Source organism: Pseudomyrmex gracilis, unplaced genomic scaffold (genome assembly GCF_002006095.1).
Source record: "Pseudomyrmex gracilis isolate BER0280 unplaced genomic scaffold, ASM200609v1 scaffold_90, whole genome shotgun sequence".
NCBI classification, from domain to species: Eukaryota; Metazoa; Arthropoda; class Insecta; order Hymenoptera; family Formicidae; genus Pseudomyrmex; species Pseudomyrmex gracilis.
Genome location: NW_018020674.1, coordinates 395,012 through 418,985, shown reverse-complemented (window position 1 = coordinate 418,985; position 23,974 = coordinate 395,012). Strand labels below are relative to the sequence as shown.

The following is a 23,974-nucleotide window of genomic DNA, read 5'->3' as shown; positions in this document are numbered from 1 at the left end:
AAAATATAACGTAAAAAACTTTTTGAACACTTTTTGGAAACTTATTGGACTCGTTGTATTGCAAATTAAGATTCTTTCGTACACACGGTTGACGCGCACATCGTGAAATTCTGCTTTAATAATTCGCAAACGGGGTCAAAGATATATCATGTCACGATGATTATCCCTCTCGCGACGAGATAATTTCGTTGATTGATGCAAGTGTGCGTATAACGCGGCGCTGGCTAATAAGAGGATTTTAGAGAACGTCGATGCGCTTTCCGCCGCGTCTAGCGCGGCGAGTTGTCGCTTCGTTAATAGTCCGACGAGCACGGACATGAATTATTGTAAGCATTGCACTATATATTGCGAGCGAGCGTGCAAGAACACTCCGGAATTAAGGAGGACAGAATTAACTGCCGTGATTGAATTTCAAAAGGTAGCGAAATTAACCGGAAGAGAACAACACCGCACGTGTAATTGCATTACATACACGACGTGTATTCTCGAACGGAATGCTTTTTAACGCTAAAAAAAAGTTGCATCAATCTTTGAAACAACTCTGGAAATGCGCGCGCGCGCGCATTGAATATTTTGACGTCAAGATAGAGAAATGAGACAGCGAAGAGACACATAATGAAACAAGTTTGAAACATGCAACAAGTGAAAGGCATGCAAGTAAGATTAAAATGAAGTGAAATAAAAAAAAAAAAAAACCAAAATTGATATCCAATATTCTTGCGTATTTACTTAAAGACAGGCAGAGTAAAAAAAATGTGAAAAAAGAAATGTGAAAAAAAGAAATAAATAGAAAAAATCGCGGTACTTGTACCTAGTTTGAACAGTATAAAGAAAAGATATAAATAAAAATACATAGAGTTTCAATTCTGTCGTGATGAGTGTCACGGTAATAACATACCGACGTGTGTAAATATTGGAATTATTTATATAATCAATGATTTCTTATTGTTACCTGTCGCTTTTTTTTAATTACTATTAATTGTCATACTTTCAAATGATTAAAAAACTGTCGAAAAAAAAATAAAAAATGTACGTGCTAGTCACATATAAAATATTGTTGCAGAAAAAAATGTGCATATACATTTGTTGATTTATATATACTTCTATATATAAAATATTTTTGTTGTGAGAGAAAAAAATTATATCTACTGATAGTATAAAATTTTCTTTGGCGTACAATTCTAGCTGTATGTGGAATTTGTTTTTATGTTATAATAAATTGTTTAATAAATCGAATGTTTGTGAGCAATACTCGTATAAGACAAGTTACTCGCAACATATCTAAGTACTAATTGTCAAGAGCATTCACGCAATGCTACGCACAATAATTCGCACTTCGGCGTTCTATTTAAGCCTTAAAATTCACAGCCGTGAAAAAATAAATCTGATGATTGTGTTTGAGAGAAAAAAATAATATTGACGGAGCGTTAACCGGGAAAAAAAAAAATGCTGCATGTGTGTAATTGAACATACACACGTGTTGTGTTGGGGAATAATCTTCGCTTTTCAATCTTGGATAACTTAGGCGTCGCACTCTGATGAGTGATCGTTATCACCCGTATATCTCTTTATACGTACGATTATTCCCTAATCATCCTTTAAATTTCTGCTTTGTAAATACAATATAGTAATAACGTGCATTTCCGTATTTAAATTAAACAAACTCTTGAGGTTTCTGCTGTATATGGTTTTGCCGAAAGACAATTGCGTAACAATCGCGCTGAGATCCTGATCATTTTCATTCTTTGCATCCTGTAATCTGTGATGCTCTCGGTTAGAAATTTATCACATTTTTTTTTCAATATACGAGCAAACTTACGTGTTTGTTCGCGTTTCTTTCTCGATCTTTCGCGCGATCTTTCCTCTTACCTTCAAAAAAACTTTCGATTCTATTATTCTAAGTGCTAGGAATCCTGATTTGCGGTCCATTCGCCTTCCATTCGCCACACGCTAAACGCGTACGACAGTTTTTCGTGCGCCATGTAGTTGCAAGGTAACGCCGCGATTTCTCTCGCGGCTAAGATCGCGTTCCGGGGGCCTCTCTCTGGAAATTGAATTGTAAAAAGAAACAAATTTTTTGTTTTCAACAATCGATCTGTACAATACTGTCTCAAAGCGCCTAACTTCGCCAAATATCACGTGAGCTTCCGAAGAGAGAAGCGCCACTGAGATTCTCTTATCTTATCTTATCTTAAAATCACTGTGGTTTTGTGATTTAAAAAGTGGCAAGCACAAAAATCTTGCTTCGACACATTCTTTATTTTTTTTTTTTTTTTTTTTTNTTTTTTTTTTTTTTCGTGTTTTATTAGAGAGCAAACAACACTAGTAGATACGATGCGCAAGATGAAACGTGCGCGTCGACACATTCTTTTTTTTTTTTTTTTTTTTTTTTATCGTGTTATATTTCACGTGAATAATTTAATAAGATGATTTTTTATATACGTGAGTATTGTGCCCGGGGGGAAAAAAGTCTTGCGTCTACGGATAAATTTGATATCTGAAAATAAATAATTCTGCATTCGATATCTGAAAATAAATAATAAGAAATTATATATATATAATCAAACTAGAGAAAAAGAAGAAATTTTAGTAAGAATCTGGAAAGAAAAGGAAAAAAGGAAGAAGGAAGGAAACAAATTAGTACAAAAACTCTTTCTAGTCAACAAGAAGAAGAAGAAGAAGAAAGCTAGAGGTTAATCACGATTGGGAGAAGTTATAGGAGATAGAGAATAGATTTAAGTGTCAAGTTGCAAGATAGTTGCGTGGATTTTAGAAGGACAATATTAAGTGCAATTTAGACGTAAGTTAACTAAGATAGCGTACAAAGTAGAAGTAGTTAGGGTGAGAAAGCGATATGCGTAGGTTGGGAGAATGGGAGACGTTAAGGTACGGATGGATGGATGGATATTAGAAAGCTTGTAAACCAAGTCCCCTTCTCTTGGCCGGGAAGGCTGATGTGAATAAATAAAAAAAAAAAAAAATATATATATATATATATAATTTCTTATATGTGATTTTATAAACGTGTATGATTGCGTCACAAATTATACGTAGCCAGATGTCCAAAATTTGTCCGTAAACTTTTCTCCCCGGGCATCTTTGAGAAATTCGCGCGATACTCTCGAAAAACAAACGTGACAATAATTACCTGAATCGAGATTTAAATTGTCGCCTTCGATACTGGACTTCAATACGTGGAACAGAAAATCGATGTATCTCGTGGCTAGTTTTAAAGTCTGTATTTTCGATAATTTGTCACTTGGCAAGGTAGGGATGATTTTTCTCAAAGCGGCGAACGCTTCGTTGAGACTTTGAGTTCGCTGTCTTTCTCGCACATTCGCCATCGCTCTCTGACTGACCATGTCCGCCTCGCTCGTGCAACTTTTCCTTCGTACCTTCACGTGCTTCGTCGTCGTCGCTTCGTTCCCGTCAGATTCGACGTAATCGTTGGTTCTCTTCTTCTTTCTGTGCTTGTTGTGCCTCTCGCTCGGCGTCTCGCCGTAACTCACCGTCGTCGACGACGACGACGCCTCCGAGTGCTTTACGAGATCGAGTTTGCCGGCGAAGTAAGATCTTAACAGATTGTCATCGGACTTGTAATTGCTCATCTCGGGTTTGCACTCGATCGTCTCCGCCTGAGCGTAAGACACAACCGAGCTCTGGGCCTGAACCGACGACGACTGCATGGAGTCGGGACCGGCAACGTCTTCGACGCTGCAAGCACCCGGCGAGTACAGATTTTGCGACGATTGAGTCACGCACGATAGACTCGGCTGCTGTCCGTTGATAGTGATGTTCTTCTTGTTGTGCACGAACTCGGAATCGTTCGGATAACCGTCGTAAGACAAAAGCGGTTTCGGGCAGTTGAGGAGCTGGGGGTTTGTCCGTTCGTTGTAACAAAAATTCTTTTCGACAAGCTTTGTCGTGTCCGAGATACATTCCTGCGTGTAATGAGGATGAGGATGTTGATATGAGTACTTGTGTATGGCGGCGACCATAGCCGCCGTCTCGTCCGCGTTTTTGTACGCAACTTCGTACTGGCGCGGCTGAAATTGATGTCCGTAACTAGCTCCGGTTATGGCCGTCGGCAAGAAATATCCCGTCGTGTGCGATCCGCGAACCTGCTGCTGATGTTGCAACGAATCGTCGCTCTTCTGATCGCTGGTGTAATGCGTCACCGGCGAGTTGGCCGCGCAATTGCTGTCGTTCGTACGCGTTCCGGAACTGTCACTGCCCGTTTGCATGACATAGTAGCCGATTGGCACGCACTGTGAAGACTGATGCTGCAATTGCGATGTGGGAGCCGGTGTTGGTTGATGAGGTGCTGCCGCGGCACCTCTCATACTCTTCTCGTCCGGTTTAACTCGAGTCCGTTGAACGGCACAACAAGGTAAATAATAAACGAACAATAAAATACAAATCCGATTAATAACACCGACATTCATACGTAAAAAATAAGACACCGGCACTGTCGCGTACCAGTGTACCACGAATCAAACCGTAGAATAATACATTTGTTACAGAGCAACGTTGACTTTACTTACTTCGATCGCCTCGATATACTAATATTGCAAAGATGCTAACCAAATATTATATACACGTATATATATATATATATATATATACACAAAAAGTAAAACCAAAACCTAAACTTATTTTTCTCGACCTCAACGATTATTTTTTTTCTTATTTGTTTCGCACGCGATGTGTGCACGTTTTTCACGCACGCGTTTCACCGGCAGATGGATAGGCAATACGCACAACTCGCCTCTTCGGTTATTACTGCTGCTCTAAAATATAAGACCTCCTGCAAGGTCTCTCTCGCTCTTCAGAAAGATACTCTTCGGAGAGGGTCTCCGTATTCTCCCCACTTTCTTTCCAACGAAGAGAGAGAAGGCGGGGTAAACAGACGAAAAGGAAGGAGGTGCCAAAGATTCAGACGAATTGTCGTCGTTTGCAATTAAGAAAAAGAAAAATTATATACTATATTATATATATTATACTATATATATATATATATATGTTACGTTATCGTATATTATCGACGTTAATCTTATCTAAAGCTAAGATTTTGTCGAAGTTCAACCAATAATATTTTGACACAATATTATAAATAAATACGTGATCGATCTCTGTATGTCGAAGTTACGTCAGCAAAATAATGTCGACGATGAAAATATTTTCGACGAAATCTTCATCGGTTTTACATTTCAATACAATCCAATCGGACTGAAATATTTAAACGCGCGCGGTTTTTAAAACAAAATTCGACGTCTTCGCTTTTTTTTTTTTTTCATTTTAGATTTTTAAATTGGTGTTTAATTATTCATAAGAGTTTTAGTTGACAGTTTTTCTAAGATTTTCAACAATGTTCGGTCCCGTATAGATTCGTGTCTCTAAAACTATAATAATAACGGCTTTGTTGAGCGACTCAATCGTCAGTCCGCGACAATATTAGCGAGTGCATATTCATCATTCGTCAGATCTCGTTTCTCAGAAGCCGACGCGCGACGGACGGCAGAAACTAAACCGTTCCCGTTCTGGCACCGATCCAACCCAAAAATCGGATCGCCAATAGGTAGGTCGATAAATAACGCATCCAAATATACCAAAATAATACGCGACGACGATCAAAAGAGGGTAAAACTTCTCGCGCCCGGTAGATTTTACGGCGCGCGAAATACGGAACGTGCCATGTATTTTCATCGCAGAATTATTCGAGACGAAATCTGCGCAAGAGAGAACTTCATCAACAAAAATTTATTTATTAAATAATCATATACATGTAAAAAATACAATCTATTTATATAATAATAAAGAGTTTTAATCTCTTAAGTTTCTCACATACGTGATGCAAGTGTATCTTATATAAATTTAGGAATTGAAATTTCAATTCAAAAACTCACGTGTAAAAATTTAATTTGCGTACTATTTATATGTATTTCTTTAAATTGCTTCATTAATTTACGATGGATACATGTTCACGCGTAGTCTGGTTCACTGTGCAATAAAGTGTTAAAAATATCAAATAAATTACATTTAATAACCAGGTTCTCTCTGCGCGCACGTGCCAATGGGAATGCGCCGTTTGCGCCGATAATAACGCGATTTCAATCACGTACGTATCGTCGAAAGTGTGTGTGTGTGTGAAAAAAACGTGTGTAGTAGCACTTGTTGAAAAAGAGCTTATTTTGTTTTTTCTTTCTTTTTTTCTGTTCTTCCCTCTTTTATTTACTACTCTTTAAAGAAGATCAGATGTCATATGTACAAGTGTATATTGATATTTCTCAATGGAAAACTCGACCAGATGCTGAACACGTTTTTCTCGTCGAATAGGTTCAATGGTACGTAAACTCGCGAGCGCGCGCGAACGTAGAGAGAGAAAGTATTTAAAGTATTTAAAGTGATTTAAAATATAATTAATACAACTGATAAGGACATTTGGTCAGTTCTCTTCCCCTTTAAAATCAAAGACTTTTTTGTGGAATAAAATATATCATAGACGAGTAAAATTTTTGCAGATAGAAAAACTTCAAAAATAATTTACGAGGTCCAGATGATGATTCCCGTAGTGAAACTGTGTGATCTTTTCGTTTCTGCTGATTTTTTTGCAAGGTCAGACCATAAACTTGTGCGTACACGCATTTACGGTCATGTGTTAACTGTTAAGCGAGAACGAACACACCCGGGGGGCAAGTGTATAATCGGAGTTTTATTTTGCTCCGATACTTCTCAATCTTACGGGAAAGCGGGAAATAGATGATTGCATGCTCGCTGTAAAATTCGCGCGACACACGCGCACATTTAAATTGATAATAACAAAAAACAAAATAAAATTGAATCGTGATTAACGGGCTCTCAAACCAGTTGCAAGGTGTTATGCATTAAATTCTAATGAAGTGTGAATCCAAACGTTTCTATGTTCTGACGATAATTGAAGACAACATGCAACTCGATAACTTGTGTGTTGTTTGTATCGCACTTTCGTCAAGACTGAAAAATAAAATTAAAAAAAAAATAAAATTAACAATAAATTAATATCTTCGTCACAAATTCGTTTCAATTGTGTGAGATATCGTAGAAAATTAATTCAATGTTGAATAAAGGAAATTTCTTTTGTGACAAAAATCCTTTCAAACGTTGCACGTAGACATTGGGCCTTTCAGGTATAACTGTCTCACAATTGTTATCTTATGCGGACCACATGAAATTGGAAACTTAGATTTGCAGCAAAAAAAAAAAAAAAAAAAAAAAAAACAATGCTGGTATACCTAGTTTACTCAAAAACAATATATTATCTTCGACATTCATAAAAGAGACGAACGTGCAAAAGTCAGGTTTCTAATGCAGATTAAAACAAAGAAACGGACAGAACAATGTTAAAAAAACGACCGGTTTTTGCCCATTAATGAAGAGTAAAAATGATAAAAAAGTGAATCTTATAGATTTTGACTTGCCGAACACAATGGTGCAATTAGTTTTTCTTGAAAGTGTGGGAAACATTGTCATTTTTCAAGTTAAAGTTCGAGTTTTTATCATTTTCGTGTGACGTACAATTCCTCTCTCTAGAAATCAAGAATTTTTTCAATATCGGTGAGACATTTCATGTGAAACTTGGTATGAGAAGATACCTAATATTTTGTTAAAATCTCTAATAAACAAGTTTAAAATGGAGGATCCAAAATGACGGATGTCACATTTGCTATTTTTTGCTCTCACTAACTGTAAGTTAATAAACATTTTAAAACTCTATATTCGTAAGTAAATGGAATCGTTTCGTATTAGAAATCTTCTCTCATACTAAGTTTCACATAGAAATATCCCACTCATATTGAAAAATCTTGATTTTTCGAGATAAATCGTTCACGGAAATGATAAAAAGTAGGACTTTAATCTGAAAAATGACAATGTTCACACTTTCAAGGGAAACTAATTGCATCATCGTGTTCAGCAAGTCAAAAGATCTACAAGATTCATTATGTTTTTTACGTTTCTATTAACGGGCAAACAAACGACCTTTTTTAACATCGTTCTTTCTCTGTATTTCTCTCTACTCTCTGTCTCTATTTTACATTTTATTATTTTTCCTCCAAAAATTATATTTATTAAAATATATATGTTAATTAAGGTCAATATCGAGCAGTACTGTTAGGTGTAATGTGCAATTTTACTTAATATTTAAAATACATATATACAATGCAATAAGATTAGTTGTAATAACTGTTGTGTAACACATGTCGGACAAACCAAGAGACAGATAAAAACAAGATTAAAAGAACATATCAACAATATTTCGAAAGATACTTCTCAACTCTCAGTAATTTCACAACATCGCTTGAATTTTGACCATTATTTTGATTGGGATAAAATACAGATTTTAGATCACGAGCCGAATTTTTGTAAGAGACTAATTTCTGAAACAATTCATATAAAACAACACGGGCTCAATTTAGTTACAGATTCTGAATCGTTAAATAGTGCCTATTTTAGTCTCTTAAATAAGATTGCTTCATCTGTACGTTAAACATAACGATATTTTCTATCCCCTCTACTACTTACTAATATAAATATGTTTGTCTCTTGACTTTGTCCAGCATTTGTCTCTTTACCGCTGTGAATTGTAAGTTCCTCTTGACTTTTACTTTATAGTGAGTTTTTGTGCGTGAATTTAAAAAATTTTACATTTCTATATTTATATTTCAGTTTTATTTTATTTTGTGACACTAATTATCCATTACAAGGTATGTCCATCTATCTATATACGACAGCTTCATTTTGTATTTAATTTGTATATTGCGACTGAAGATGACATCTGTGTATATCGAAACGTTTTGCATTGTATATATGTATTTTAAATATTAAGTAAAATTGCACATTACACCTAACAGTACCGCTCGATATTGACCTTAATTGACATATAATTTTATATTGTTTTACAACACGAGCGAGTTTTATTCTTCTTTTTTATATTGTTATATTTATTAAATTATATAATATATATTATTTATATATATAAATATTATTATGTAATATTATTATTATACATATTAACTACATAATATAGAAATTTTTTAGATATGTAGTTACCCCTATGTAATTTTACTAATAATTTCATAAATACTCAAATTTTTTTGTAAGTATAAATAAAAATTAATCTAATTAGTAAGTTATTTTACATATAAAATTAAATACTTTATAATTTTTAATTAAATATTTTTATAATTTTATTTATAACATAAATTTTATTTATAAAAGAGTGTGTTAAGTTTCTACTAACGTTCGGAGCGACGATTAAATTTTTGCTACTTCGCACACAATTTCACACACGCGTAATGTCACGCAAAATTAATATACTTTCTTTTAATGAATAATCCAATCTATGTTCGCCGGACGTCTTCCCAAGGTGAACGGAAATGTTGTTTATCCGGACATTGTTTTAGAGAATTTTCTTACAAGAACTTGATGGCAGACTTTGATGAAGTCCGTTACGTATCGCCGGTGATGTTATTTCACTGATAGGTATGTAAAATATATCCAGCTGTGCCATTTAGATAAATATTTTCTTAAAATTCGGAAAAAGATAGATGTTACAAGAAAAGCAAATTTGAGTATTAACATAAACATAGCGCGCTAAGTTACCTGAAGATAAAATCTTTTACATTTTTTTTTGAAGATAAAAGTAAGTCAATAAGCGATAAGTTGCGAGATTAAAATTGTTCCATCAGCTATATAATTGTGCGATTATAATTGTGCGGTTGAAGATAAATGCGAAGATATGAAGCCTCCAGCTGAGGAAATTTGAGAAGTTCCTGCTGAAGCCCTTTCTGCGGCCGTAAAGCATTTTTTTTTTTTTTATCAACGCGCGCGACAGTTGACGGGGTTGTAACGTCGCGCAACTTCATATCTCTTTGATGTAGATTTTATACCTCCCCGAAGACGTTAATTCGAACGTTTCGATGTAACCAAACCACTCACTCCGTCACAGACGGTGGGAATTGCATCAGAATCGCGTTAGTTCTTTTTGCATTGTCTTAAAGACAAAGTAAAAACAATGTGTCAAATTAATTATATTATTCTTTAAAACGTCACGTAAGTCGTGTAAAAAATATACGTTTTTTCTTAAAAAATACAGGAGAGCCTTATTTCAAAATAAAACAAAACAAAACAAAAAAAAAATACAAAATCTCATTGAATCTTTTAGTCTTTTCAAGTTATATGTAAGAATTTATTGGCAAATTTTTTACCTTAGTTTTCTACATCTGGCGAACATCTGGACACATATGGACCTTTTAGGTTTCTCTTCCGCACTAAGCGCATCTTCTCTCTTTCTCAACCTGAAACCGCAGGTTCAATAGCAAAGTCATTTTCTTTAACCATTTTTCTCGAGCCACCTGGACTAGGGTCCTAAGATAAACAATAATACATTCCGCGACAATATATAATGTTAGAAGACAAAAGAAATTTATGTAAAACTATTCATATTAATCGTGCAATACCAAAAACAATATTGTGTACGTAATACTTTTCGTTCACTCAAAATGCCACGAGGATTTTTTATTGAAAGTTTTTTATGTTAAAAAACAGAAGTAGTCTCGATCGCATAAAAAAATTTCGAAAAAAATTTAACGATTTTTTAAAACAAATTCTATTGGACAAAATTGTTTCTTAATTCTTCTGAAACATTATCCCATTAAAGCCTGTAACATAATTGTTTTTTTTATTATAAAATCGGTCAACTCGTTAGCGAGAAAATTTGTTTTCCGGTTTTTCTTTATACCTCCATAAAAAACATATTTGAGAAATATGCTTTCGGGAAAATAACATTTACATTAGTGATGACTTATAATTAAAAATCTCGACCAAATTCGGCTGGGGGGGAGGAGGGGCAGAACACACATGATTATTCTGTTATACTCTTTCATTTGAGAGTCTTATTAGTAGTATCGCCATTTTGTATTTCTCATTTTTCCGCGCCGACAAATCGCTTCGAAGCTTCAGACTGAATACCTGTAGGAACAACTCGCAGGTAAGAATACCTGTTGGTATTTGGAATCTCGGACAGGTGAATCCCTCCCTGGTAGAGATCCGCCCAGTTCAGCAATGGCGGACTTGTGTCTGTCGCAGAACCGACGTTTACATTTAAATTGTTTTTTTTTTTTTTTATAATAATCTTTATTTTGGCAACTTTATTTTTATAAAAAAAATTAAAACAACGTTTATTGTTCGTAAAAATTTATCACAAATGTTGCAAAACGTAAATATACAACTTGCTCTGCGCTCTCCGACGCGTTTATACATTTAAACGCGTAAATATTAATTTAATTTTATATTAAATTTGATTTTTGTAAAAAAAAAAAGAGTAAAGATATCTATTTTTCTTAAAATTTACCACAATTGTTGGAAAAAAACGTAAATGTACAACTTCGCGCACCGCGATCGATTCGCGCTATCGCGGAGAGCGATAGGATCATCGCCGCCATTAAAATAGATCGGAACGTGGAAGCAGTAAATTCCTCCGCTTTCGTGCCATAGGTGCCTATGAAGACGATGGGGCTCGTAAAGAGGGCAACCCGCGAGTTTTTTCTGTGAGATTTACTTTACGATACCGCGAAGGCCACTAATAAGCGCCGCTCGACAGCGTTTCTCGTCAAGAACGTATATTCGACGGCGATATAGCCAAGTGAAGCTCGTATACGTTTTCATTGCGGCGAACAAAAAGGACACGTATGAGAGAGAGAGAGAGAGAGAGAGAGAGAGAGAGAGAGAGAGAGAGAGAGAGAGAGAGAGAGAGAGACCGTTGAGGGAAAATCGGCAACGCGCGCTCGAAATCGTTCGTCGAACATCGGTGTTGTTCAAATAACATCTAACGCTTTTTGTTTTGCACACATTTCACATCGAGCTCAAAACACGCTGTTCAAGTAAACTAAATTGTCGGAACAAAAATCAAAGAACTTTATACGGTTTTTACGACGCACAGATTGTGCTTTGATGATGAAATTTACTCCCGATTTCAGGAAGTCAAACGAAACAAGTTTCGCTAAATATTCAAAAATTAATTTGCGTTAGTTTTTTTTTTTTTTTTTTTTTGAATTTTTTTTCTCCTCGATGGATAATCTTTCTTTGTCGCGTCGAATATCTTGCGATGTCGTAACTCCGCCGGAAGTACGGTACAAAAGATAACGATGACAGCGGCTTCTTTTCGTCCCGCTCTGAGAGCACAAGCCGAAGTGCCGCCCTCGAGTAACCGTATATTGCAAGCGACCCTCGAAAAAAAAAGGCGGAAAGGGACAAATGGAAGGAACAAAACACAGTTATACGATTCTTCAAAGGAATGCGGAGATTTGCGCGATTGTGCGTGTTTAAAAATTAATAAAATTTAAATCGTATAAATAACTTGTGTGTGAATCGTATATAAACAATTTTTGGATTTTAATATAGAGATATGGAGGATAGCGAAGCTCGCAATGAGAGTTTCCTGTCTTTTTCAGAACGGACAGAAGAGAATTTTCACATCGCTCGGATCGACTTGCGATATAGAGCGATGGCGTGCTAACTTGTAACTTTGTTACCGAAAATGGTTCCTCCGGAGAATGTTTGTTTTTTCCCGGCTGTGTTCGACACACAGATAAATCAAGCCTCTTGAAAAAACACCGCAGAAGTTGTTGCGAGCTGATATATGAACGCTTGATTCATTAACCGTCGCCGATGAAGTATGTGTTAATGAAGAGGGAGCGACCTTCTCTCTTGCCTCTCTCCACGTGGAGACCTATTTCTATTTTTGCTCTTGCTATTTTTTACATAAATTGTTAAATAAATTAATTTTGTTTAAAAACAGTTCTGACTTCTTATATGACATACAATGAGATAAATGCTAAGTTTCACGTAGATGTAATTAAAACATTAATTAACTTTCTCTCTCTCTCTCTGTCTCTCTCTCTCTCTCTCTCTCTCTCTCTCTCTCTCTCTCTCTCTCTTTTTCTTTCAATCATAAAAATAATAAATTTCGAAAAGAAAAGAGTTTTTAGACTCTTCGAAAGTAATGAATAAAAAGAACCGCGCCAAGTAGGTACCAGTTGCCTCCTAATGGCCGCGTTCGTCATTTCATTATCATTTCTTCGTAACAGCGTTCAAGTTGAAGCCGTCGCAGCAGCTGCTTCGCGACCGTCGAGTGCTGCGACCACCATTTTCGAAAAAAGTGCGAAGAGAGAGAGAGAGAGAGAGAGAGAAGAGGTCTTGGGGTCCACCATGAACTCTTCATCCTCGACCGAATCTCATCGGGGACTCTCTCATCCGGCTCAGGTTAACCGCGAGAAAGCATTATGGCCGTAGACACGCCTTCCCGAACAGGAAATTAGCTGCCGACAGGCGGTTCGAATTATAAATTTCTAGGGAGAGCTCTCTTTCTCTCTCTCTCTCTCTCTCTCTCGCTCTCGCTAGAAATCCTCTTTCTTTAGTTTCTTCTGCTACGTCTGATCTGATTCCCTTTTATTGGAAACTTCAAAAGCGCCGACGCGACATCTCTCTTTGCGAAGAACCTGCTTCACAATATCCAGAAGTTCTATCGCAGAAATTTGTCACAAAAGTATAATATAAATTTCTTTTCCGAGTGTTATATTATTTTTAAGTCTTTTTACGAACTCTCTTATCAGTGTTTTTTCATTTGTATCCGTGTACGTTATATAATTGTTTTTTTTTTTATCAAAGATTTCGTTACGAAAAATTCCCACACGAGAAAAAAGGCGTCTCTTCTAGACGCAGAAAAAGTTAAAAGACCGCGCGAGCGTAACGGCTGAATATATATACTTGTATATATCTTTCGCGCGCTTCTGAAAGGGCGTCGACGATTCGTTCTGTCAATTCCCGTACTCCAACGGGGAGACTGAGGATGACGCGAGAGAGACTGGCTTTTACGCATAGGTAGGGGACTACAAAGTGTACACGTCAGGCCAGATGTCGGTCGAGCGGCCCGTCTTTTATGGCTGTCAAGTTTATACGTGGACGACCGCGGTGACGCGAGAGCGACGGAGACACGCTCGGACGGGGAAAGGGAGAAAAGGGAAGAGCGCAGAAGAAAACGGAAAGGGGTAAATGGAATCCGCGGCGTCGCAGCGCATCAAGTCGCGCGTCGTCACTCCGTCGTATATCGTCTATTTCCTCTCCCGGGCCCCCGATCAGTTCTGAGGAAATAATACGAACAAGTTGAAGAAAAATTAATTAATTAAAAATTGATTCTCAAAATTACGCGAGCGCTATGAAATAATTACGCAAAACGTTGCAATGTGTTGGCGTTGTCCAAATTATGATTTGAGAAAAAAGATTTAATTTCAATTCTTTTCTGTTTTTTTTTTTTTGCTACATCTGATCTGTTTGATGATTTATACAAAACGGACGGCATCGCGAGAGCGCACAAAACGACGAAACGTTCGCGAAACTTTTTCGACAAAGAAAGAAAAAAGAAGAGAGGTTTTGGTACATCGTGTGAATCCCGGATCTCTCCGTTGCCGCGTCAGCTGTCAAGCCGCCGCATCATATCTTTCGTCGTCTCGTTCGCAGCCGCGGTGATGATGGTGGTGTCTTTTGCAACATCACGCGGCGACACGACTAATAAGTAACAAAAACCGGCGGCGAAACCTGATAATTTTCTATTATTAAAACAATGTTTTGAAATTATCAAAGGGGAGACGCGCAAGAGATGATGCAATTTTGCAAAAAAAATTTAGTCTTCGCGCGAGATTCGCATTGTTTCCTCAAAAAGTCTAGATTTTTATTTTTTAAACAAAACATATACGTACTAAAACATATATTAATTGCACTAAAACTAAAGAAGGTTCATTGCTGTGAACGTGGTTTTATAAATACAAGAAGCGAAAAAATCATTTTTCAACTCACGGGACGTTTCGATCGGCCTAAAACTAACTCGCACGTAGTTCACTGTCTTCAACAAAAAACTGTAGCTTCCAAGTATTTGTATTTTAATTTCCAATTTTTAATCTCCATTTGCACAGCTCGCTTCTCTAATTAATTAAACATACTAATTTTTTACTTTGAAAAAAAAAAAAAAAAAAATACAGACCGAAGTTCCGAGAGGAAGCTCGACCGAGGGAGCGAAGGCGAAGAAAGAAATCGAAAAAAGACTCTTGCGCGATAATTCTGTCCGCGTATAATGCAAGGACTGAAATAAAAAGAGCGCGACACCGACGTTACAGTATCGCTAACAGGAAGCGAGCCGAATAAAAGAAACGCGCACGCGGGTGTATATATTTCCGTCTCGCGAATTCGCGAGAGGAGAGACCACAAGAAAACGCGCTCGGACCAATCGCGGCGCCGGTTTCGGATCGTTATTCATACGGAGTTATAGACGCGTTCTTTTCTTTTTTTTTTTTTTTTTGTCATTTGATGTCGCGGCGGATAAGTTTTATATGTCGTTTGAGTAAATCCGAAGAGACCAAGAATTTTTAAAGGGATGAAAAAGATTTACAAGTTGCTGATGATTTATATGCCTGCCAATCCTAACCAGGTGGAGTGCCATTTGTCAAAAGAATTTTGAACTTTTAATTCTGCAGCACAATAATAAATTTCGAAACACACAGCAAAAAAACATCAAATCTAATTGTCTACTCGCCAAATGCTATTTTCTCAAGTACACGAGGGGAGCGAATAACTTTTATTATAAACACGTAGTGTCTATGGTTTGTTTAGGTCTATGTAAAATATACAATTTTTGTCAAACAATTAGAAATTTGTCATTTCTCTCGCGTGGAAAAACATTCATTAATTATGCATTAAGAATAATCTCTGCAAGTTCGAAACATTGTTGGCAAAAGCGTAAGCAAGAAATATGTATAAAAGCTCAATAAAAAGCTATTTGAACACGTATTTCCTGAAATTAGCCTGTAGCATAAGAAAAAACCCTGAAATTAGCCTGTAGCATAAGACAATAGATAGATAAACACATTTGTCAGTTCTTCAACGTAGACGCTCGTTTCATCTAACTTTTTCAAAGAAACGAAACAATATAAAAGCAAATAAATGACGCAGTTTGTGAAATGAATGATTGGTACACAGTCGATTTTTTGCATGAACGTTGCCTTAAAAATGTCCATAACTCAAAGTTTTTGACAGTTTCTCACAGACGATTTCTCTTTTGAGTCTCGAAACAAAAAATAAAAAGAGAATAGGTTTTCGGAAATATAAAAAATATTTTTCGAGAAAATATAAAACTCTTTAGATATAGAACCTTATATACTTCAATGTAGGTCGCAAAAGGGATTTTCTCTACCTCTTCTTTCTTATCCGTTCTAATTTATTTGTGCGACGTGTAGCATCGAAGAACGTAAAATTTCCGAACGTCCGTTGAAGTCGAATATTCTTTTTTACTCGAAACATTTCGTAGGTCGCGAAAGCTCTGTAACTCAACATTATTTTTGGTCTCTTTGAGATTCGAGATAGCGACTGTAACATATAATTTGCGAATATTCATATTTTTTTTTTTTTTTATTTTTATTCTAAAATATCGAAAATTTACCTTCAACCGTCAATTTTTATACCACACCGGTTTTATCTTCTTGCTGGTGACAGTTGCATCGTTTTATGGTATTTGGAACATTTGTAAACAGGTGCCATTGACGAGTCTTGCTTGCGGCACATTTGGTGCGCGATTCTGACATTGACGTTGCAACGGAGAAACGGGTGGCTTACCAAGACGGCAACTGCTGCGTTTCGTCGACGGCGTAACAGCTGCGTCTATGCTTCACGCGACAATTACAATATTTGCGAAATCTTAAAAACAACTTTTCTCATGTAACAACAATATAAATAAATAAAATAACAATAGTAATAATAACATGTAAATAAAAACGGAAATACAAACGCGTAACATTATCTCTACGTAAATTAAAAAAAAAAAAAAAAAAAACAGATGCAGTTAAAGTTATGTTAAAAACAAAAGTAAAACGATCGTGAAGACAGTCGTGTGTGTTTTTTTGATGACGGATTTTGCGAAAGAACCGTTGGTATTTTTTTTTTTTCTCGTTTTCTTTCTCTTCCTGTGAAAAATAATCCGTTCGCGCGCGATGGTCCGATCGTCGAAAAGCGTCAAGAGAAACGAGATGTCGGCGCACGGGGACGATGCGAGGAGGATCGGTTCGCCACCGTATTATCTTCGTCACGCTTCTCGAGACTCGTCGAAGTCGTCGCAAATTGATACATCAACGAAAAGCGGTTTAATTTTCTCAAACAATTTTGAAAATAATTTATATACGCTACAACACATTCTTCGTATAATTTATAACAAATTCACGTGTTAAGTTTCTTTTTTTTTTCGCGGACAGCTGATAACAAAGCTTCGCTATTAATTATAAGAAGCACGTTGTCCAAGGGAAAGTGCAAGTATTGCACCTGCAGTCTGCTCGGAATGATGACGATCTTGGTGTGCGTCCTGTTCGCTAAACTGTTTTTTCCATATCCTCTGCACGCTTCCTGCGTCGTCAAGTGGTAATTATCTATTTTGTTGATATTTACGTTATTTACGACGTAATTATTATTTTTAAACGTGAAGTAAACGGAGCAGTGTGATGTTTTTCTTACGAGAGTGTGTACGTGTATGTGTGCGTCTTAACACACATTGCCGACGGTAAAACGGAAGAATTCTCGTCTTTATCAAACACACACACGTCAAAACTTAAACACACCACCGTCGGCAATGAAAAATGTGTGTGACAACAAAACTTGGCTTCAAACTTAAAAGATACAAATTTAATATCGTGTTGTGATTGTTGTTCTATTAGAGTTTTCCAACTTCTTTCACGGTTTTCGAAAGTTCTTTTATCTTTTCGTAATAATTCAGCTGTTTCTTCTTTTATGTACGCGCATAAAAGGGAAACTTAATATCAGCTACATTATATGGAACTTGTATATTTTACTTTGGCGTAGACGCGCCGCTCGACAAATATACCGTGTCCGCGCTTTTTAAACTTGATGAGAACGAGACTCGGCTTTAAACGTTATTTTCGGTCGCTTTGAGCGCGTCGCGTGTTTGCATTTACGAAAAACTATATGAAAATATCAAATTGCGCGTCAAAAATTTTGATGAAAGAAAACAAAGTGTATAAATCTTTTTTTTTTTTTTCAAGTCGCAACGCGACGCGCTTTATCGATCGATACACTTGGTTCTAGGAAGTTCGGTGATCCGTGCACATTCATCATGCAAAAATTTCGATATCAGATAATAAATTGGTCTTCGTGGAACGTTTGCCGGCGACACGACGTCAATTGTCTGTACACGGTAAGAAGACACAGTCTCGAATACAGTAGAACTCCGGCAATTTCGAGGGTCGCAATTTTGACTCCTTCGTTACGAGCGGACACAAACAGTTTTCTTCCCTATTGACGAGTCTCCGATTGGCCTTCAAAGTCTAAGAAAAAAAAGACATCCTACATCTCTCGTTTCTTGCTACCTGGCTCAGTCGCTGACTGAAAGGGGAAGAAGATAAATTTCGACTTCTAGAAAGAATCGGTTCTCGAAATTGAAACTGGAGTTCTACCGCAATCGACCGTAGAATACAACGCCGATTTATTGTCTTTATTGACAGCTAAACATTTCGCCGGAAGAGAATGTGATCAGAGCAACTCACAGAATGTCGAGTTCGAAATCGCACGAAAGGATCAAGATTTCATTTGAAGGGACAAATAAAACGTGCGTTGCTACGGTAAGTTTTTTGAGATTTTCCAAAATGTTATGTAAAAAAAAAAAAAAACTATGTGTCGCCCGTCATCACACATATACATAAATATATTATATTGACCTTTCCCTCGATAAAAATCATTTGCGAATTATAAAAATAAACATTATTGTGAATACACACACACTCGCGCGCGCATACACACAGAGAATTAATATGTATAAATATTATCACATATTTAACATAAACATAGGCCGAGTCTATTTCAAACGCATGGTTTATACTATTTGACCACGGCGCAAATTACTGCAATCTGCACAATTTGGTGGTAGGCGCCGGTCTGAATACTCATACAAACTTTCTGGAACTGACAAGCGACGCTGTGTGCACGCAATTCAACATGGCAATCTGTGAATGAAGAAAGGAAACACACACATATCTCACTCGCTTGTGATATTTCTAAAAGAATTTCTCGCACAATGTTGCAGATAGTATAAACGTAGATTTGTATTTTTATCACGTTATAAAGTTTCAAGTACACGTGCGTTACAGAACAATTCATTATATCAAGTTTGTACTCTTCGATGTGTTCGAAAAATATTACATTGTATATCGTACACACACACACGTATCGTATTTATTAAACTATTTTATCATTTACACGCGCGCTGTACAAGCGCAAAAAAAAAAAAAATTTTTTTTTCTACTACAAAGAAAGTATATGATAATTAGAGCCTGTGTCTCTGGAAAATACAAATTTTTTTTATAAGTAACACAAAAATATAAACAATGATACAATTTTATTTTTATATAAACGTTTTTACTTTTACGTACGACTTTCCCCTACCACTGAACAAATATTTAAAACGCAATTTAAAAACTACGAATTATATATACATATACAGTGTAGTTACATTAAATCAATACTAAAATTTTGTCAAAACATTTGCATCATTTGTATAAAATATCATGATCTAAATTTTTTTTGTTGATATTTTATATCAAGATCTCGAGTTTATCTTACCTTGCAAGTCGCAATAAAATAACGAACGATACACAGTATCGCTCACCGATTGAATTGTAACTATCGTAATGGACCCTGAAGAGGAAATTTATTCTACAGCTGCGTTTGAATAAATCGCTTGCGCGCTAAAATCCATATGTAAAAAGAAAACTACGTGTTTTTCTAACAATAATTCGACTGTACATTTAAAACCAAACTTACTTAAGAAAAAAAAACTAAACTAGCTAAAACTAAACTAACTCTTTTTTTTACTCGTCGGCGAAGTGAAGTTTACTAAACTTTCAGTAAAAAAAAAACTATATTCGCGCGTTTCAATTCTCGTAATTGTCACCAATAATGGACGTGCCAGTAGCATGACGATAACAGTAGAATTGTCCGGCTGAAGTAAATGACCGACACCTTTTGCCAGCTCGCGTAATACCCATGCAAGGAACCTTCGGCGATGTAAACGGAGTATTGCTGTATCACAGAGAATTGGGGTTTAAGAAGCATTATACTTGCTTATAGATTTTCAAACCTCCAACTTTCATAGTGTTGTCTACCTTCGGGAACGCGACGTATCCTTACGCATGCGACGTTTTAGTTCGAATACGTCCACTATGTTGTTTATGTCATTTTCTTCCTCGTCGTCTTCCTCCATTGTCTTTGAATTGTAAGAATCACGTTGCGTCGAATCCGACATCGTACTCGGAGTTGCTTCTTCGTACGTGTAAATGACCTCGTCGTGCTTCTTCGACGGCAAGTAGGAACAGGAAAGCTCTTCGTGCGCGCTCAGACTGTACTGACCCCACGACACGATCGATCTCATCAAGGCACTGATTTTTTCTAAGAAAAAAAAAATGGCGGACTAAATTGTAACAATTTGGCTCGAGCATAATCTTTCGCAACAAGTTTCGTTACAAATCGGAATGATACCTGTGCAGCGGTTTATTTGCGAAATAATGAGATTGTAGAGTTCCTGTACTTTTGTTATCACTTTTTTGTGCAGTCGCATCGAAGCGGAATTGGAATACGACGACGAGGTGTATTTGTACGCATCTCCGTTCGAATGTCCGTTTTGATGAACTATCTTAACCGGTTCTGTCGTCGTTTTCTGTTGACCTCTCGACCGAAACGCGCGTTGTATTCCCATCATTGTGTAATGCACTGCGGGAGAACTATATGCGTTAATTAAACAAATTATTTTACACTTACGGTATATACTCGTATATGATATTCACATACTTGCGGTGATCAAGAATATCAATACTGTCATAGAAGTAAAATCCAGACAAGCTTCCAGGCCGTGCTTTAAGTAGGTTGCGACATTGATCGGTACGATGCTCATGATGGTGACTCTGGTCAAAAGTGGCGCTTGTAAAAACGCGGCAACTATCATCGCTATCAATATGTATACAACGTGTAAAGATACGCGATACATTCTCTGCATTTGTTCGCCTGCAAATAAGGATTGTAAAAATTAATTTTGACACACGTCTCTCTTGATTATAAATTTTATAACCGGTTTAAATTGATTCAACCAAAAGAAAATTCAAATTCAGTTTATACGCATTTGTATTTGTGCAATAACAATACCGGTATCGCCGATGTAGGCGGCGATCCATGCCAACTTCTGATCCACTTCTGTGCGCATCACGTTGGTGAGATCCCAAATGTACTGAATGGTATTGTTAATCTGTTCAAGTTTCTGAAACGTTTCCTCATATTTTTCAATGGTTTCCTCGTGTTGCTCCAATATGCGATTAGTGCTCGATTCGATCTTCTCCCATATCGCTTGCGATTGTTCTTGTATTCTCATCAAATCTTGCAGCAACTCCCGATGATTTTCCCCACGCTCCATCGCCTGCTCCTCGAGATCTTGATGTGCTTTTTCTGGAAGATAAAATATGTAATATGATATATTTTTTTTTTTTTACAAGAGATTTATACACACGTAAAATATATGATAAAGAGAAAAACATGAAAAACATTTACACTACCTAGTTTTTTCTTTATATCTTCCGCCATAGTTGCGAGCTGAGCGTGCCCGGATCGTATTAATGCCTTCTCATTGTTCAATTCTCGTAGATTTGTTGTTATTATGTTGTGAGCTGTTGACTGTGCGTCCTTAAGATAACTCTGTTGTTCCAAGAGTACCTTGTTTCCTTCGGACAACGAGGACAGAGCCTCTGCTGTTTGTTCCTCCAAACGATCCTGACTTTGCTATATAATGCGAGAGATTTGCGGGATCTTGGAATTAGAACCAACTTGATAAATTAGAAAATAAAATATATGATGATAACTTACTTTCAACGAGCTCAATGCCTCAATTTGAGAATGTGCAGACTGCATCAGTTTGTTAACTGTCAACTCTGTAAGAGCACGAAATTGTGTACTTCGAGCCGCGTAACAAACTGCCCTAGCTCTGTTACTCATTAAATGATAAGCATTCCACATGTCGGCATCCATGTCCGTTGTGCATTGTTTAAGTGACTAAAATCACAAAAAAATATTTGTCTTTATACTTACATATCAATGGTCACTACTCTCTGTTCAGTTAAATGTTCTCAGAATTTTCTCAAAGCACTTGCACTTGTTCAGCACAGTTTTTTAAATATTTTTTCTTTTTCAACTTTTTTCTTAATTAACAGATTTTACAATTCTGAATATTAAATCTACATATAAAGCACTTCTGTTAATATATATATACGTATGACACATTCTCAAAAGGGACATTGAAGTCCCTAAGCTTTGGGGAGGTCTTCTAAAAAGAAAAGGTGGGGGAAAGTGTGCAAGTCTGAACAAGCACAGTTATTCATAAAGAGTTCAGAGAGCTATGTTGTGCTGTACTGCTACTTAATAAATTTCGTTATATATTTAAAATATAAATCAACGTATATGTGTTAAATAAGAGACAATAAAAAAAACTTATATTTGAAGAAATACAGAGAACAGTTAAATATGTGTTTTACTTCTATTTTTTTAAATTATTTTTTCTTAAATAAAATCTTATAAAATAAAAGTTAAACAAAATGTGTTTTCTATGTATTGTGTTGTGTTGCATAAAGAAATTTCTATTTTTTTACTAAACTTTACATACCATTTCTTCAGTGCAAGGAAATACTTTCCTGCCCTCAACTGCTGACTGGCAATTGAGAAGATTGACACTTAGCTTAGCTAACTCTTCTTCTGTCATATCAGAACAGGAGGTTTTGATTTTCATGATCACCTTATGCTGGCAAATTTCCAAAGGAGAGGACACTTGAATATTTGTAAATTTAGCAGCTTCTTGCAAAAATTTCTCATCCTCTGTCATTGATTCGTAGGGAATTGAGACCAGAGGCACACCATCGGCAACTATAACTGTGGTATCATCTGTTTTTGACTGCCACATCCAATCCAGTATCGATGTACTTCCAATTTTACAACAAAACAACATGATAAACATCAGCAGCAGGAACTTGGAATTCATAATGAACTGCATTATGTCTTCAACTAATTATCTTCTACCTACAAAAAACAATCATAGTTCTTAAAAAAACGTATTTAGTATCTCGTATCTGCTAACATTATGCTTAACAAAAACGTTGCATCTAAAAAATTTATCAATAAACTATTTGTCAACTAACCAATTTGACACAGTAGATAAATCCCACAGATGTTTTTTTGTCGAATTTACGACTAGATTCAATTAAACAACAAAAAATAAATTCGTGATGTTCAACATCACCAACTTGCACTAAAAATAAATAACGATCAATTGTAAGTAATGTTTCAAGAATATCTTGTTTGTTTCACAAATTTCGTAACGTTCGTCGAGGGAGCGTTCGTTATTATGAGAACGTTATCGCGTGAAGAAACTCGATTTCCGTCACGTCGTTGCAAATTATATTTACATGACAAAAATAACCGTCTTCCGAATTTAAATGCGAGCAGAAGCGCTCATTCGTACGTATCTGTTTATGTTTGTCATGTGCCGTAACGACTGCGTCGTTTAAACATGGCGACCGGCGGAAAACCGTTTGGCTCATGTAGTTGACAAAATCATATATTTTTATTTTCCATTATTCATCTACTTTCTGTTATTTATCTGAGAAACTTTTTTATCTCATTTAATCGTAAATCGACGGACACTTGTTCTTTCGAAATACAAAATAAAAATCATAAAAAAGTATCCCTTCGCGTAATTCGAATTCAAACATTGATGTGGAACCAATCGCCAAACGTGAATCATCATCACGTGATCATCTGAACACTCAAAAGCGACTCATCATCGCGGCGCTACCAATGC

The 23,974-nt window shown here is 36.3% G+C and overlaps 3 protein-coding genes and 1 long non-coding RNA gene across 8 annotated transcripts; 1 reads left to right on the top strand and 3 right to left on the bottom strand.

The window, feature by feature from the left end:
* Nucleotides 1-1,140: 1,140 nt before the first annotated feature.
* Nucleotides 1,141-4,385, bottom strand: LOC109855478 (protein twist-like). Of its 2 annotated transcripts, XM_020429767.1 has the most exons (3): nucleotides 3,149-4,385; nucleotides 1,870-2,044; nucleotides 1,141-1,759 (listed from the first exon to the last, which is right to left on the bottom strand). In XM_020429767.1, the coding sequence occupies exons 1-2, from the start codon at nucleotides 4,341-4,343 to the stop codon at nucleotides 1,905-1,907; spliced, it is 1,335 nt and encodes a 444-aa protein (XP_020285356.1). In that variant the 5' UTR covers nucleotides 4,344-4,385; the 3' UTR covers nucleotides 1,141-1,759; nucleotides 1,870-1,904. The 2 variants fall into 2 exon arrangements, with proteins under 2 accessions (XP_020285356.1, XP_020285354.1); XM_020429765.1 differs by having other exon boundaries at nucleotides 1,141-2,044.
* On the top strand, nucleotides 4,310-19,374 carry LOC109855480. Of its 2 annotated transcripts, XM_020429774.1 has the most exons (5): nucleotides 16,964-17,220; nucleotides 17,331-17,493; nucleotides 18,175-18,283; nucleotides 18,591-18,707; nucleotides 18,934-19,374. In XM_020429774.1, exons 1-5 carry the CDS (start codon nucleotides 17,073-17,075, stop codon nucleotides 19,096-19,098), a joined length of 702 nt encoding a protein of 233 aa, XP_020285363.1. In that variant the 5' UTR covers nucleotides 16,964-17,072; the 3' UTR covers nucleotides 19,099-19,374. The 2 variants fall into 2 exon arrangements, with proteins under 2 accessions (XP_020285364.1, XP_020285363.1); XM_020429775.1 differs by lacking the exons at nucleotides 16,964-17,220; nucleotides 17,331-17,493 and adding an exon at nucleotides 4,310-4,390.
* LOC109855482 lies at nucleotides 9,293-16,844 on the bottom strand. Of its 2 annotated transcripts, none has more exons than XR_002250296.1 (5): nucleotides 16,526-16,844; nucleotides 16,280-16,405; nucleotides 10,245-10,404; nucleotides 9,640-10,030; nucleotides 9,293-9,562 (listed from the first exon to the last, which is right to left on the bottom strand). It is a non-coding gene; the product is annotated as an uncharacterized LOC109855482 (long non-coding RNA). The 2 variants fall into 2 exon arrangements; XR_002250297.1 differs by having other exon boundaries at nucleotides 10,245-10,334.
* LOC109855475 (protein brambleberry-like) lies at nucleotides 18,952-23,640 on the bottom strand. Of its 2 annotated transcripts, none has more exons than XM_020429762.1 (9): nucleotides 23,313-23,640; nucleotides 22,784-23,193; nucleotides 21,991-22,176; nucleotides 21,684-21,906; nucleotides 21,280-21,576; nucleotides 20,929-21,141; nucleotides 20,620-20,850; nucleotides 20,247-20,529; nucleotides 18,952-20,163 (listed from the first exon to the last, which is right to left on the bottom strand). In XM_020429762.1, the coding sequence occupies exons 2-9, from the start codon at nucleotides 23,165-23,167 to the stop codon at nucleotides 20,016-20,018; spliced, it is 1,965 nt and encodes a 654-aa protein (XP_020285351.1). In that variant the 5' UTR covers nucleotides 23,168-23,193; nucleotides 23,313-23,640; the 3' UTR covers nucleotides 18,952-20,015. The 2 variants fall into 2 exon arrangements, with proteins under 2 accessions (XP_020285351.1, XP_020285352.1); XM_020429763.1 differs by having other exon boundaries at nucleotides 22,784-23,189.
* Nucleotides 23,641-23,974: the final 334 nt, after the last annotated feature.